The following is a 16,521-nucleotide window of genomic DNA, read 5'->3' on the forward strand; positions in this document are numbered from 1 at the left end:
CACTAAGACCGCAGTTAATAAACCCACCTGGTAAAAGAGATCCTAAGATTTCTTAAGGAGAACTTATAAACAAGCATTAACCTTTCAAAATTAGGCATTTATTTTTTTATGTTAACTAACTTGTAAGCGATTCCCGAGGATCAAAGTTCAAAGGTCAGCATGTGCTGATCATGTTCATCGATTACGCTGTTCATTAAGTGACAGATCAACCTTGTGCAAAAAGATGGACTTCTTCGAATTGTCATGCCTTTTAGTTATAACTGCATGCGTGTTCTATTTGTTTTACAGAAAGAAAGGCGAAAGAAAGATCTCAGACTTTGTGTCAAAGTTTCCAGCCGATAAAATAAAGGTGAGATATTCGTCAAAGAGAGACTACTCTTTTTGAAATATAGGTAAATATTGCTGCCCATTCATCTGATGATTTTCTACTTGTGAACAGAACAAACCCACAGAACAAGTCCACTATGACGTAGCGATCTGTGGGGCAGGCCCGGCAGGCAGTACCTGTGCCTATTATTTAGGTAAGAGAATTTTCAGCAGGATCTTATTTGGACATTAAAACTTTTACCAAACAATGATTAATTAATTTGATATTCTAGTATTTATATATGAAAAAAGCCAATTAGCAGTTTGTAATTTAATTTGTTGTAATCAGAGTTGGCATGAAATTTTGTGCCTTTGGTTTATTTAAATACAAAATAAATTGAAATGAGAAATAATGTTTTAATTGTAAACAATCCTATTTGAAAAACATATCCTATATATATATATACAGTTTAATTTTGAAATCTCAAATACAAAGTGATCTGAAAAATTTAGTCCCAACCACTTATTTTTTAACTTTTTTACCCTCAATATCTTGATCGAATATTTTGATATCTCAATTTAAGTTTTTTTAACAGTCCCATCTAGTTTGAGATAACAAAGTTTGACTGTATGGATCAAATGTTACTTTGTATATAGGTAATATTTTCAGTTTGTTAATGCAATATATAATTACCAAAAATTACCAAATATTTGTAAAACTGAATACCACAGCTAAGCTTGGCTGGAAATGCCTCATTCTGGAAAAAAAGAAATTTCCTCGGGACAAATATTGCGGAGATGCAGTTTGTAAAACAGCTATAGAGATTTTGATGGACATGGGCGTTTATGATCAACTCATTCGAGAAAACAAGGCACACGTGGTAAACAAAAATAATGTACAAGATTTATATAGGAAAAAACTTCCATAATTTAATTCTTTGTATTCTCAACTGGTAATTTAATGTCCAGCTGAACTGCATGCCTATAATCTTTTTAACTTGTTTTGATAGACTTTTTGCAAATTGAAAGGTCACATAACTTTTTATATTTTTAATGATTCCATAAAATTAAGAATGGGTTTAATGCAAGTAACATATTGAATTTTCCTTTTTAACATATTATAATGTCTGGCCTCTGTCTGATCAAATTAAAAGACCCTCAATGTGAGCAGTATATGCACCAGTTAATCTCAGATGTCCGGCATATAGCTGATTACTGTGGAATCATTAGAATCATTAGAATTCGTGGTGGCTCAATTTTTGTGGTATTTATTGGTAGCCCTTCCCCGTGAATTCACAACCTCAACGAAAAAACCAACAATCTATGTAACGCAGCACTGTTAAGGCTTACTATGAAAATATCTGCAGATTTAAATGTTCATAAAACGATGCATCTATTATAACAAAATATTTATGTAAAGTTATTTTATCATGATGTAAATGTACATGTACGTAGTATAAAGTGAAACATTAGAGAGGTTAAGCAATTAATCGTGTACGTCTACGGGTACCTGTGAAGCTACAAGTCTGTTTACACGTACACGTACCAAAATTTGGATTATGTTATATAACTGTAAGTGTACGCGTACGTGTAAAATAATTAGATTCAACGTTTTCAACATGTTTAGTCTACTCTCATTGTTTATTGTAACTAGGGGAATCCCCTAATTTTATGTGTATTATGTCACATTTTCCGCATACCGCGTAATTCTACAAGTTGTACAAAACGTGTAGAATTTGACGACTTATTGTTCTGTATGATGTCATAGTTAACATGTCCCATACCTTCTGGTCGGGGCGACCACAAAGAAAACCTGAACAGTGCTGCGAAATTGGCCCCCACGAATTTAAATGATTCCTTAGTACCTATAATCTGTAATATAACATATTTTCATAACATCAGCTGTAAATCTGTTACACTCATGTGTACTCTGAATAAAGGAGTTTCATGTGAAAGGAAAATCTGTGAGTTAATAGTTACCCGCAGTCACAAAATGGGTGGGGACTATCCGTGGGTTTTTAGCAATGTTATCATGATGATTTAATGACATTTTCAACTCTGTGATGCCACCCACCTTTAAGGGGTAAATCTACTTGTTTTCAAAAGGAGTAAGGTTTGGAACTGTTTTATCCATAATACTTCTAGAAGACAGATGTAATATATTTCTAGACTGATGGTGGCTTTATTTTTAGGCAGACAGTGGGGGACTAGTCAGTCCTGGGGGCTTGAGCTATATTGGGCGCAGCAAAGAGGTTCTTGGCGAAATCCCTGCAGCCATTGCTTGCAAGCGGATACACTTGGATGAAGCCATTGCTAAAGCAGCCCAAAGGTACTGCCTTTTTCATGTTAGAGAACTGATAAATTTTTTCAATAATTATCCCAAAGTTTTTGGTTCAGATTGTTAATAATTAACTATTTATAATTTGGTTCTATAATTCTTTTAGTTTTATAGAATAGGTGCTCTTTTGGTTTTTATTTTTTGTAGGATGGGGTTGATCTTGTTGTTAAATGTTAATTTTTTTTTGTTTTGATGAATGCTGACTTCTAGTAAAATTATTTTTTGTTGCTGATTAGGATGGGTGCTGATCTTCGAGAAGAGTGGGCTGTCAATGAAGCCAAGTTTGATAACTCTGCTGGTCTCTGGACACTTTATCGGGAAGGAGCAACTGATACATTCAAAGCAAGGGTGAGTAAAAAAAGACATAATCTTGTCAACAAAGCCAATGATGTGTAAGCCACATGTGAGCTCCCAAAAACATTTATCTGTTGTTTACAGGTATAGGTTGTTCTCATTAGAACATTAACCCAATGTTTACAGGAGTAAACTACAAGTGATCTCATTTGGTTACAAGAGTAAACTACAAGTGTTCTCATAAGAATATTGATCCATTGTTTACAGAAGTAAACTGCATGCGTTCTCATTATAGTCTGTCCCAAGTTATTGCTTCCATCAATTTTTGATGATTTTTAATAAAAATACACATACCTGTGAAAGAAATACAATTGAAATCGATGAAAGGGAATATATCCAAGATATCTTCATTGAACAATTATCCCTTTTCACTCATAAAATTTCACAGGAACGAAAACAATTTTCTTACGGAGATTTATAATGGGGAATGTTTATAAATTACATCTTTTCTCCATTCGGAATACACTCGGAATACATCGCACAATTTTTTAACGTTATCATCCGGGCTTATTAATGGCTGATGCAATGCAAAATCTCCATAGACTTTCAATTTTTGGATGTGTATTGAAACCTGAAGCGGTAGAGGGGGCGTTTCAAAACAGGTAATCTGGACATTTTTCATATTAGTGGATGAACGTAGTTTGAGCACAAAGGAATTTACTATTATTGAAATATCATGCAAAAAGTGGTGGAAGCAAAAACTCGGGACAGAGTATAGAACATTGAACTGTTGTTTACAGGAGTAAACTACATGTTTCTCATTAGACATTGACCCGTTATTTACAGGAGTAAGCTACAAGTGATCTCATTTGGTTACAAGAGTAAACTACAACTGTTCTCATTAGAACATTGATCCGTTGTTTACAAAGGTAAACTACAAGTGTTCCCATTAGAACATTGAACTGTTGTTTACAGGAGTAAACTATAAGTTTCTCATAAGAAAACTGACCCATTGTTTATAGGAGTAAACTACAAATGTTCTAATTAGAACATTGAACTGTTTTTTACAGGTGTTGGTGTGTGCAGATGGGGCCCCCTCTAGGCTGGGAACACAGCTTGGTTTGATAACTCGCCCCCCAGATAGCACCTGTTCAAGGGCTTATGTGGAAGGAGGAACCCACAAATTCAAAGCCGATGGTGTTGTCTTTTACAATAAAGAAATGCTGCCAGGTAAACAAATGTTTAGATTATATTGTTGACAGGCATACATATAGTATGATTAAATCTTTCTTATATAAATGCACCTGAATAAAATATTAGCTGTGGATTTCTCTTTTTCATTTAGAAGGCATTTGCATGTGATTTTTAAGAATAAGCTGTTTGATAAGTAATAAAGTATACTATGTTAGTAAAACGAAATGCCTTAACAGCAAGCAGTATTTTGTTTGTGCCTGCACTGGTTTTGAAATTAAAGAAAGCAGAAAATGCAGAAAAGTGCAGAAAAAATAACTTGCCTGTGTTAGTGGATTAATTATTTTTTCTGCAATGATTGCAACCTTCATAACCTGCCAGAACCATAAAAGAAAACATTCTATTGTTTATATTTACATCTTTCTTTTAACAAATTAATGAATTGATTGTAAAAAGTAAGTAAAGTTCACTAAATTACTGTTATGTACATCAGTATGTTAGCTAAAAGAAACAGCCAAATCGTCTTTTATAGGAATTTTAGTCTGACATTATGATGATTTTTCATGCAGTCCATTATTTTTCTGTGGTTGCTGTTTGACCAATTGATAAATGGGGCCTGTAAATTACAGTCTGGCTGTTTCTAGGTTTCTATAGAGCTATGAATCAACTTTTAGTTTCTGTAAGAAATAGAGGGAATCATAATCGGTAGATGTGAATATATAGGTATGTTAATTATTTCAATGTTGCGAGTCCCTGTCTTCCATGTTGTCATGCTAGTACAATCTGTTTCAGGATATTCTGCTCTTTTTCGTCATCCAAACGATGAGCTCAACTACTGTGTATACATTATTCCTGGCAATCCAAAAGTGACCCCTGATGATCTGAAATACTGGCATGAATATCTGCAAACAAACGACCCTAACATAAGTCGAGCTCTGGGAGGAGAGGCCAAAATAGAGAGAATGAATGCTGGTAAGTCACAAATATATGTCAGTGTCTGTGAGAGTGGGCTTATATAGGAGGGATAAATGCAAGCTAGTCACTAATATATGTCAAGATCTGTTAGAGTGGGCTTATATAGAGAAGATAAATGCAAGCAAGTCACTAATAATATATGTCACGATCTGTAAGATTGGGCATATATAGAGAAGATAAATGCAAGCAAGTCACTAATAATATATGTCACGATCTGTAAGATTGGGCTTATATAGAGAGGATAAATGCAAGCAAGTCACTAAAATATGTCAAGATCTGTTAGAGTGGGCTTATATAGAGGGGATTAATGCAAGCTATTCTCTAATATATGTCAAGATCTGTTAGAGTGGGTTTATAGAGAGGGGATAAATGCAAGCAAGTCACTTATATATGTCAAAATCTGTTAGAGTGGGCTTATATAGAGAGGATAAATGCAAGCAAGTCTCTAATATATGTCAAGATCTGTGAGAGTGGGCTTATATAGAGGGGATAAATGCAAGCTAGTCACAAATATATGTCAAGATCTGTGAGAGTGGGCTTATATAGAGATGATAAATGCAAGCTAGTCACTAATAATATATGTCAAGATCTGTTAGAGTGGGCTTATATAGAGAAGATAAATGCAAGCTAGTCACTAATAATATATGTCAAGATCTGTTAGAGTGGGCTTATATAGAGAAGATAAATGCAAGCAAGTCACTAATTTATGTCAAGATCTGTCAGAGAGGGCTTATATAGAGAAGATAAATGCAAGCAAGTCACTAATTTATGTCAAGATCTGTTAGAGTGGGCTTATATAGAGATGATAAATGCAAGCAAGTCACTAATTTATGTCAAGATCTGTCAGAGAGGGCTTATATAGAGAAGATAAATGCAAGCAAGTCACTAATATATGTCAAGATCTGTTAGAGTGGGCTTATATAGAGATGATAAATGCAAGCAAGTCACTAATTTATGTCAAGATCTGTTAGAGTAGGCTTATATAGAGATGATAAATGCAAGCAAGTCACTAATTTATGTCAAGATCTGTCAGAGAGGGCTTATATAGAGAAGATAAATGCAAGCAAGTCACTAATATATGTCAAGATCTGTCAGAGAGGGCTTATATAGAGAAGATAAATGCAAGCTAGTCACTAATATATGTCAAGATCTGTTAGAGTGGGCTTATATAGAGAAGATAAATGCAAGCAAGTCACTAATTTATGTCAAGATCTGTTAGAGTGGGCTTATATAGAGATGATAAAAGCAAGCAAGTCACTAATATATGTCAAGATCTGTCAGAGAGGGCTTATATAGAGAAGATAAATGCAAGCAAGTCACTAATATATGTCAAGATGTGTTAGAGTAGGCTTATATAGAGGGGATAAATGCAAGCTAGTCTCTAATATATGTCAAGATCTGTTAGAGTGGGCTTATATAGAGAAGATAAATGCAAGCAAGTTACTAATTTATGTCAAGATCTGTCAGAGAGGGCTTATATAGAGGGGATAAATGCAAGCAAGTCACTAATTTATGTCAAGATCTGTCAGAGAGGGCTTATATAGAGGGGATAAATGCAAGCTAGTCACTAATTTATGTCAAGATCTGTCAGAGAGGGCTTATATAGAGGGGATAAATGCAAGCTAGTCACTAATTTATGTCAAGATCTGTTAGAGTGGGCTTATATAGAGATGATAAAAGCAAGCAAGTCACTAATATATGTCAAGATCTGTCAGAGAGGGCTTATATAGAGGAGATAAATGCAAGCAAGTCACTAATGTATGTCAAAATCTGTTAGAGTGGGCTTATATAGAGATGATAAATGCAAGCTAGTCACTAATATATGTCAAGATCCAGAAGAGTGGTCTTTTATAGGGATAATGGGTACAGGTTTGTTACAAATAACAGTCAAAATTTCAGAGAGTTGGCTTAGAGAGTGTGAATAGAAGTAAGTCAGAAATAACATTCAAGATCGGAAAAAGTGCCTTGATATAAAGAATGAATAATAATAGTCAAGTTCTGAGAGAGTATGATTAAATAAAGAGGATAAATGCAGGTAAGTCACAAGCATAGGTCAAGATCTGAGAAAGTTGGCTTATTAAAGAGAGGATAAATGCAAGCAAGTCACTAATATAAGTCAAGATATGGGAGAGTTAGCTTAAGTTTTAAGGTTATAGCCAGTCTGAATATATGATAAAGTTACTGTAGTTAGTCAGAGAACATGATATCTATTAAAGCCCCTAACAGAGTGATATTAATTGTAGCCAGTTTGAGACTTGGTGGAGAGCAAGTGTCGTATGGACATCATGTTTTGATTGTCGGGGATGCAGCAGGAATGATAGATCCATTAACAGGTAAGGTAATGTAATAGTTTGAAGATAAGATCTCTTACATCAGTTAGATTTATTTTAAGGTGTATCTCTCTGTAGAAGGGAAATCTCTCATATCTCAGTAAACAAGTGTTCTGCTCATAAAGCTTATCCAATTGTATTGAATGTGAATTAAAATCATATTGGTTGAAGTTAGGCAGCTGACTTAGACATAGTTGCAGGTCTTTAGCTTCGGGTCTAAAACAATTTGGAGTGCAATAGAGCTACTGTTCCATACATGTTAAAAAGTTGCAATTTATGGCACACAAAAGTTTTGCTAGTTTTGGACTGATTAATTTTATTTTCACACAAACTCTGAACAAATAATTTGATTCCCAAAAATTTCACAGACATTCTACCCGGTACTATAGATATCATCATTTGTCTCCGATATTCTTTTAAACATCAAGAGCAGTTTTTTTTTACATGTCAAAATGGTGACTCTAAATCTTTACCTGAATTACATAGAACGTCTGGGGCAAGTAAAGTGACCATATCATTATCAGTAGAAAATTGCCGGAAGAATTTTATTGTAGTAATTTTATCTCTAGAATTTGTGTGGAAATAAGATACATCAGTCCAAAGCTAGCACAATTTTTTATAACCCATATGGAACTAGCTCCCAGGTTGTCCATCTGAAATTTTCTCAGCCCAAGAGCTACAGACCTGCAGCTAATTTAGACAGTGACTGTTGATTTTAAATTTGTGATGACAAGGAGAAGGCATACACCATGCTATGGAGGGAGGGAAGTTGGCTGCTTTGTTTCTGGATGAAGCCATCAAAAAGGGTAACTATGATGAGGGCCTGATGAAAATTTACCATCAGCGTTGGATGAACAAATTTGGTTTTGATTTTAAGTGGTGAGTTGTTAAAACTAACCCAGTCAAAAAAGTATTTGTCACTATTTGATTTTTTTTTTATAGTTTCTCAACTGTTACATAATTTTACTGGTCAGTTGCTCTTCGAGCAAAAGAATGAAATTCTTCTACTTCCAAAGAAGTTGCACTTTATTTTGCAAAAAGAATTGATTAAAGAATGTACACTCAGTAGAAAATTAAAACGTTTATAGGAAAATTTGCTCCAATATCAAATTCATTCTATTGTTATAATTTTTGTCGGTTTCTACAAATAAACACACCATCTCAGCACCATCTACACCAGTCAAATGTCATGACAGACAAAGATAGAAGCTCTGTAAATATGATTTTTGAAACATGTGGGCTTGAATTTATTTAATGTGTTTGTTAGGTGTCTTCTTGGATAGGTCCTTCCAGTGCACTTTTTGAACTTTTGTTGGTGTTTTATTTGATATGTTCAGGTGAATGAAATACCTGACGCAGTGAAGAATGGAGAGTGCTCTCAGTGTTAGGGAAATTTGGAAGTTTATAAGAGGCTGAGTAAAGGGTGCTTGCATAAAAATACAAAGAGTTGGCATGTACAAAATCACTCCTGCAAGGGAGTTTTGTAATCATAGCAGCAATTGTATTGCTTGCTGCGTTTTACTGTATCAAAGCCTCAACTGCACTGTAACATCGTTAAGGATCATAGGTTAGCTAGAACTAAACACATTTACTGTTTTGTTTTAATGTTCTATATACCTTCCTACTACCCTTTACTCCTCTAATGTATCACAGTGCCTACTTACTGGTACTCCTCTAATGTATCATAGTGTCCACTACCTGGTACTCCTCTAATGTATCATAGTGTCCACTACCTAGTACTCATGTAATGTATCATAGTGCCCACTATCTGGTACTCCTCTAAGTGCCAACTACCTGGTGCTCCTCTAGTGTATCATAATGCCAACTACCTTGTACTTCTCTAATGTATCATAGTGTCCACTACCTGGTACTCCTCTAATGTATCATAGCGCCCACTACATCGTACTCCTCTAATTTATATTAGTGTCTACTACCTGGTACTCCTCTAATGTATCATAGTGCCCACTACCTTTTACTCCTCTAATATATCATAGTGCCCACTACCTTGTACTTCTCTAATGTATCATAGTGTCCACTACCTGGTGCTCCTCTAATGTATCATAGTGCCCACTACCTGGTACTCCTCTAATATATCATAGTGGCTATTACCTGGTACTCCTCTTAAGTATCAGTGTGCCCACTACCTGGTACTCCTTTAATGTATCATAGTACCCACTACCTGGTACTCCTCTAATGTATCATAGTGCACACTACCTAGTACTCATGTAATGTATCATAGTGCCCACTATCTGGAACTCCTCTAAGTGCCCACTACCTGGTGCTCCTCTAGTGTATCATAGTACCCACTACCTGGTATTCCTCTAATGTATCATAGTGCCTACTACCTGGTACTCCTCTAATATATCATAGTGGCTACTACCTAGTACTCCTCTAATGTAACATATTGCCCACTACCTGGTACTCATGTAATGTATCATAGTACCCACTACCTAGTACTCCTCTAATGTATCATAGTGCCCACTACCTTGTACTTCTCTAATGTATCATAGTGTCCACTACCTAGTACTCCTCTAATGTATCATAGTGCCCACTACCTTGTACTTCTCTAATGTATCATAGTGTCCACTACCTGGTAACCATCTAATATATCATAGTGGCTATTACTTGGTGCTCCTTTAATGTATCATAGTGCCCACTACCTGATACTCCTCTTATGTATCATAGTGCCCACTACCTGGTGCTCCGTTAATGTATCATAGTGCCCACTACCTAGTACTCCTTTTATGTATTTAGTATAATTTAGTGCCCTGTACATGGTTACTCTGTAAAGCATCATGATTATGCTTGTTGTAGTACTTATTTTGTTTTTACTATGTTTTTGAAGGTCCATGATCTTCTGCCAAATGATGTATCGCTATCCGATTTTATTGGACGCCTCTGCGGCTGCTCTGAAGAGAAAGGGAGACAAATTCCTTGCTAAATGGGCTGATATCATGACAGGTAAATTGAAATCATGGAGTTACTGCATCTGTGAAATAAAACAGTGAAAACTAGGTTGTCTTTTTTGTCATCATTATAAAGTTTCTGTCAATAAAAGCTACAGATTTGAATAGTTATATCTTTAGAAGTGCGCTGTTTTAGTCATTATGGTAAACTTTGATATGCATTGATTGATGCTTGAAAAAAAAATGAATTAAATGGTGCTGTGTTCAATTTTAATAGCATATTTATTTTATTCTTATGTCACAATATCTCATAAATGATAAGATTTCAAAGGAATTAATAATAAAACTTAAAATATGTTTTTGCAGGAAGAGTTCCAAAAATGTACATGCTGAAGCCAGAGTTTTCCTTAACTTTAGGATATGAATTATTGAGACTACTAATAGCCAGATTTAACGGTCAAAAGAAAAATGAAAATAAATCTCTGTAAAAACACTGATTCTATATATGTAAAGTAAGTATTGATAGAGTATAATCATAAATGATTTTAAGTTAAAACAAATATTGATTGAAAGAAATGAGTACTGATTCTTTGTTGAACAAATATTTATACAGTAAAATGAGTAAGTGTACACTATAAGTCTTACGTTCTAATAAAAGTTGTGTTGGGAATAACGTAGCTACTTAGAGCAATTGTTTGACCACGTGTTCTTGCCTTTGAGATGAAGTTTATTCCATAGTATAATAATAAAGCAATGTATCGAACCCAATATTATATGGAGAAGGGCCCTTCTGTATATTGCAACATTTCTCAAAGAAGCAGGAGTTTTTGAAAAGGCTCCTCTACAACGATTAAATTAAACTACAAATTTATAGTTTTGTATTTTAACCTTTATTTTCTCACATCTACATAAAAAGTGTCAAAACATTTCTCAAAGATCGAAGACATTGTATGATTATTACACAAAGGAGTAAATAGCGCCAGTGGATTTAACTCTGGAAAAAAATGCTACTAAGATTATAGATTGTTTTGGATTGGTCTATGTGTTATCAAATTAGATTTGACTTGAAAAATAAGAAAAGGAAATATCCATCTATCGTAAATTTAATAATGCTAACACTTGTTCTGTCACAACATACCATTTTCTTTGCTATTATCCGTCTATCAAAAGATAAAGAGTGGTACTCTATGGAAGTCAACTTCATTGGTCTATCTGTCTCTACACAGATAAATAGCTATTTTCAATGGAAATTAACTTCATTAATGAGGTCATTTTTTTTTATAAAGAAAAAGAGCGTTCCGTGTCAACAAAGATGCAAGTTAACTTTATTGATAATGTCCCTTTCTTTTTAAAGATAAGTCAGCTTCTATGGTATGTTCTTGTCAACAAAGTTGCAAGTTATCTTCTTTGATAATATGTCCATTTATTTATAAGAACAAGTCAACTATATTGGTATCTCCGTCTCCACCAAAGAAAAGAGCGGTACTCTATGAAATCACAGAAAATATCCTTTTCTGTTAAAATAAAGAGCGTTACACTGTTGAATTCAGTTTTATAGGCATGTTTGCCTTTTCAAAGATGAGAGCGGTACTCTATGGAGGTCAACATTGTTGTCATTGCTGTAACTTAAAATATATTGTATAATAGCAGTACTCTATGAAAGTCAACTTCATTTTCATGTCCGTTTATTCAAAGATAAAAAAACTGTACTCTATAAAAGTCAACTGAATTATGAACTCCCTCTCAAAAAGACATAGAATGATTCTCTGTGGAAGTCAACTTCACACGCATGTCAGTCTCTGCAAAGATAATAAAAACTGTTTTATAAAATTCAACTTCATCGATAGTGTCCTTTTCTATAAAGGTAAAGAGCGGTATTCTAGTGAGATAAACTTTATTGGCATGTCCGTCTCTACAAAGATAAAGAGCAGTATACGATGGAAGTCATCTTCAGTGTCTGTCTATTCAAAGATAAAAAGCTATAATTCGTGGAATTCAACTTCATTGGCATGTCCGTCTATTTTCAGATATAAAGCAGTTTTCATTAGAAGTCAGTTTTATTGGCATGTCCGTCCATTTATAAATAAACAATTATACTTTATAGAAGTCAACTTCATTGGAATTTTCCTTCCCTATTAAGATAGATAACGGTACTCTATGGAAGTGAATTTATTGGCATGTCTGTATCTAAAGGGAAAAGGCCTGTACTCTTTCGAGGTCATCTTCATTGGAATTGTTTGTCTCTGCAAAGATAAAGAGATTCTCAATGGAAGTCAAATTTATCGACATTTCACATCTATAAAAGGATTCAGAGCCGATGTAAATGGAAATCAACTTCAATGAAATTGTTTGTTTCAACAAAATACCGAGCGGAAGACAACTTTATTCAGATGTCAATTCGATAAGACATCAAATTTTCAAGGGCAATTGCTCACAACTATTTGTAAAACATATACTTGTAGATTTTCTATTCAAAATGGGATATTTCTTTGTGACTTTCAAGGATATTTCACATTTTATAATTCAAATGGTTTAAGCACTGTTAATTATATGTTATATACTACAAAGTTGAACATTTCATAGTATTACCCCCAACAGAAATGTCAAATCATTGTCTTATAACTGCAAGCATTTATATGAACATTGACGTGCTTTGAAATGAAAAATTTAAATGCTTTTTGGAAGGACTATACCTTAGGTCAAGTATTTGTAAAAACAAATATCCAGACGCTCTTATGGAAGGAGATACTAAAAATCAAACATTGATGCTTGATAATTTACTTGACCAAGTAAAAGATGATAAATTATATGATCTAAATAAACTTGATGTGACTCTATCAAGTATTATGATTAATGCAGCAAACACGACCGAAAATGAAACAAAAACACGACCGAAAATGAAACAAAAACAAAAGTTGTGTACTTCCAAAGGAAGTAAGAAATTTGGGGTAGAAAGTACAAAAATATCAGAATAACTGGTAACTAAACACCTTTTCAAAAGGTAGAAATACTTAGAATAAGCTAAGGAAAAGTCTTGAATCAATTGTTTACAATTATATTGTAGATGAAATAAACTCATGATCATAGTCACCACAAAATAAAAATAACTCCTGGAATAACACTACAGAAAACAAATTTAGGAAAACGAATGCATAAACTGTCGGGAATTTTCGAATTTGTCGATCACTACAAACTCTTCTAAACATTTATTATACTGACGAGGAAAGCTCAAAGTACAATTATACTGAACTATATATGGAACTAAAACCTTTAGCTACTTAAAATGAAGTAAATCAAAGCAATCTGAAGCTGAAAAAATTGTTAAAGTGCTGTACCTGACTTTTAATGAGTTTATCAAGGTCAACCACAATATCCTATTACCAATTCTTACAAATTTTTTTATTATCTTGCTACAAAATTGAAAGATGCCAAAGAATTTTATCTTTCACTCATTACATTATTATACATAAAAAGACCCCAATAATACAAACACAATTATAGAACTCTAAGTGTTATACATTTACAAGGTGTCTCGGGAAACTCTTTATAGGCCTTTTACATAAACGTTTGGATAATTATCTCGACTCGGCATCGACGTCGGTGTCCGGACCTGGTTAACGTTTCTGTTGCAGGTCCTGTATCTAAGTTATTACTTGTCCTATCTTCACCAAACTTCCATGGATGATACATCTGGACCTACTTATGGACTAAAAACTTGGATGCTGAATCTGGGTCATGAATTCCAGATGATGGAGGAAGTTATTGTTTTTTGAGCAGGTTGAAGGTTTTGGTGCAGGTGCACTTTGATAGCCATTTCTAAGCTACAACTAGTCCTAACATCACCAGACTTGCATAGATGGTGCGTCGTATGATACTGATGCACATGATAGGCTTGAATGATGAATATGAGCTAATGGTTTCGGATGCTGAATGAGGTAAAGGTTTTTGGAACAGGTGAAAGTTTTTGGAGCAGGTGCCCTCTGATGATTATAGCCTCGTTATTGATGGGCCTAACTTCACCGAACTTGCATAGATGGTGCGTCTTATGAATATAATGCACTCCACAGGCAAGGATGCTATATCGGAGCAATAGGTTTAAGATGCCAGACGACAGTTAGTGTTTTGGAGCAGGTCACACGTTTAATAGATAATAGTTCTATTTCAAACTTGTATGGTTGATTCACCTATAATATAAATGATCGCAGAGGAATCTTCAGATATAGAGCCTGATCTTCATTATCAAGGATGCTAAAAACCCCGACTTTGCTTGATAGAATTTTTTTTTTAAAACAGTATTGTATGATATGATACACTATTGTATTATATGATACAAATTTAAATCATATAATATTATATTGTAATTGAAATAACATGATACAATGTGAGAATTGTATTAAACTTTTTCGTATATTATGATATTGTATCATAAAATATTTATATACATGTATCATATTGTATATTATGATACGATACTGTATAATATTTTATTATGAAATAAATTTTTGTATTACGTGATATTGTAATAATATTGTATTGTGTGATAAATATTGTATTAAATATTATATTATATCATATGATTCAAAATAGTTTTATATGTTATTGTATTAAACAATGTATTATTGTATCAAATAAAATTGTATCATATGAAAATGTAAAAAACATAATATTGTATCATATGATTTGATATTGTATAATATGATATTGAATTATGTAATATAAAATTTTTATCTAATGATTTTGTATCATATGATATTGTAATATACGATAAAAAAACATCACATCATATAATACAAATTAGTATGTATCATATATTATACAATATCATTTCTATATATTTACATCTCCCAAGTATTTCCCCCTCTATTTCTTACGGAAAATTATAGGTAATTCATAGCTCTATAGAAACAGCCAGACTGAAATCTACACGCCCCATTTATCGATTGGTCGAAATCTACAGCGGCTGAAACTGATAAGAAAATGACAGGGCAGATATCAACACGCCCTGTTCATCGATTGGTCCAAACCTATAGCGACCTAGGAAAAATCACGGACTGCACGAAATAATAATGACGATGTCAGACTCAAATTCTGACGGGAGACGATTTGGCTGTTTCTTTTAGCTAACTTACTTAAGTACATAAACAGTAATTTAGTGAATTTTGCTTACTTTTTCTAATTAATTTGATCGATTAGCTTAAAGAAAGATGTTAATATAAACAATAAAATGCTTTCTTTGATGATTCATTCGGATTATGAAGGTAGTGATCATTGCAGAAAAAATTTACATAACCCGCTAACGCGGGTTATGTATTTTTTCAACAATGTCACTACCTTCATATTCCGAATGAATCGCCAAAGAAAGCATTTTATTGTTTAAATGATATCATACAATATAATACCATATGTTACAATATTGTTATGTATTATGTGAAATGAAGTTTTATCATATTATACTATAGATTATCATATTATGATATTGTATAATGCGATGTAATACGGTTATATTTAACATGATACAATAACATATTATATTTTATGATAAAATACCATATCTTGATATAATGTCATATGTAACAATATCATTTTGTTTCATTATATATTACATTATTATATTGTATCATACGATAAATCATATCACACAATATTATATAGTATCATAAAATGCAATATTGTGTTTTAAATTAGGCTTCTATATTCATTAAAATGGTTTATAACAATAGCGTATAAAATTAAAGTTTGATTATCAAACAATTTTTAACACATGATATTGTGTCAAGTACACTATAGTATCCACGAATATCCAAGATCACTGACTATGATTTTCATATAATATGATTAAGGTGGTCTCATAAAGATGATGCCCCGTCTCGGTAACATTTGTAATCTGTGATTACCTACTTTTGATATCTTCATTTAAAATGTTGTTACTTATTTCAAGAATGTACCCACATATCATGTTTATGTAGATACTATGCCGATGAACTATATGTTTTTTGCTTATATCAGTAACAGATGGTGTATTCCGCGTTTTTGTAGACAATAGATACCTTGTTATTATATCATGCGATATACAAGTACTTTATCGTAGGAACAAGCTTTTATAGTAATACAATCGAATGGCTCAAATTGAAGGTTCAGTTATGGATTTCGACCAATATTCAACGAATATTAACAATTTTAA

The 16,521-nt window shown here is 33.3% G+C and overlaps 1 protein-coding gene across 2 annotated transcripts; it reads left to right on the plus strand.

Moving 5' to 3' along the window:
* The first annotated feature begins 30 nt into the window (after positions 1 to 30).
* LOC105335135 (conditioned medium factor receptor 1) lies at positions 31 to 11,377 on the plus strand. Of its 2 annotated transcripts, XM_066080695.1 has the most exons (12): positions 31 to 153; positions 289 to 349; positions 440 to 521; positions 1,039 to 1,187; positions 2,499 to 2,635; positions 2,881 to 2,992; positions 4,009 to 4,168; positions 4,922 to 5,101; positions 7,348 to 7,437; positions 8,169 to 8,313; positions 10,280 to 10,395; positions 10,707 to 11,377. In XM_066080695.1, exons 4-12 carry the CDS (start codon positions 1,137 to 1,139, stop codon positions 10,826 to 10,828), a joined length of 1,113 nt encoding a protein of 370 aa, XP_065936767.1. In that variant the 5' UTR covers positions 31 to 153; positions 289 to 349; positions 440 to 521; positions 1,039 to 1,136; the 3' UTR covers positions 10,829 to 11,377. The 2 variants fall into 2 exon arrangements, with proteins under 2 accessions (XP_065936767.1, XP_034338745.2); XM_034482854.2 differs by lacking the exon at positions 31 to 153 and having other exon boundaries at positions 160 to 349.
* Positions 11,378 to 16,521: the final 5,144 nt, after the last annotated feature.

This window comes from Magallana gigas, chromosome 3 (genome assembly GCF_963853765.1).
Source record: "Magallana gigas chromosome 3, xbMagGiga1.1, whole genome shotgun sequence".
Taxonomy (NCBI): Eukaryota; Metazoa; Mollusca; class Bivalvia; order Ostreida; family Ostreidae; genus Magallana; species Magallana gigas.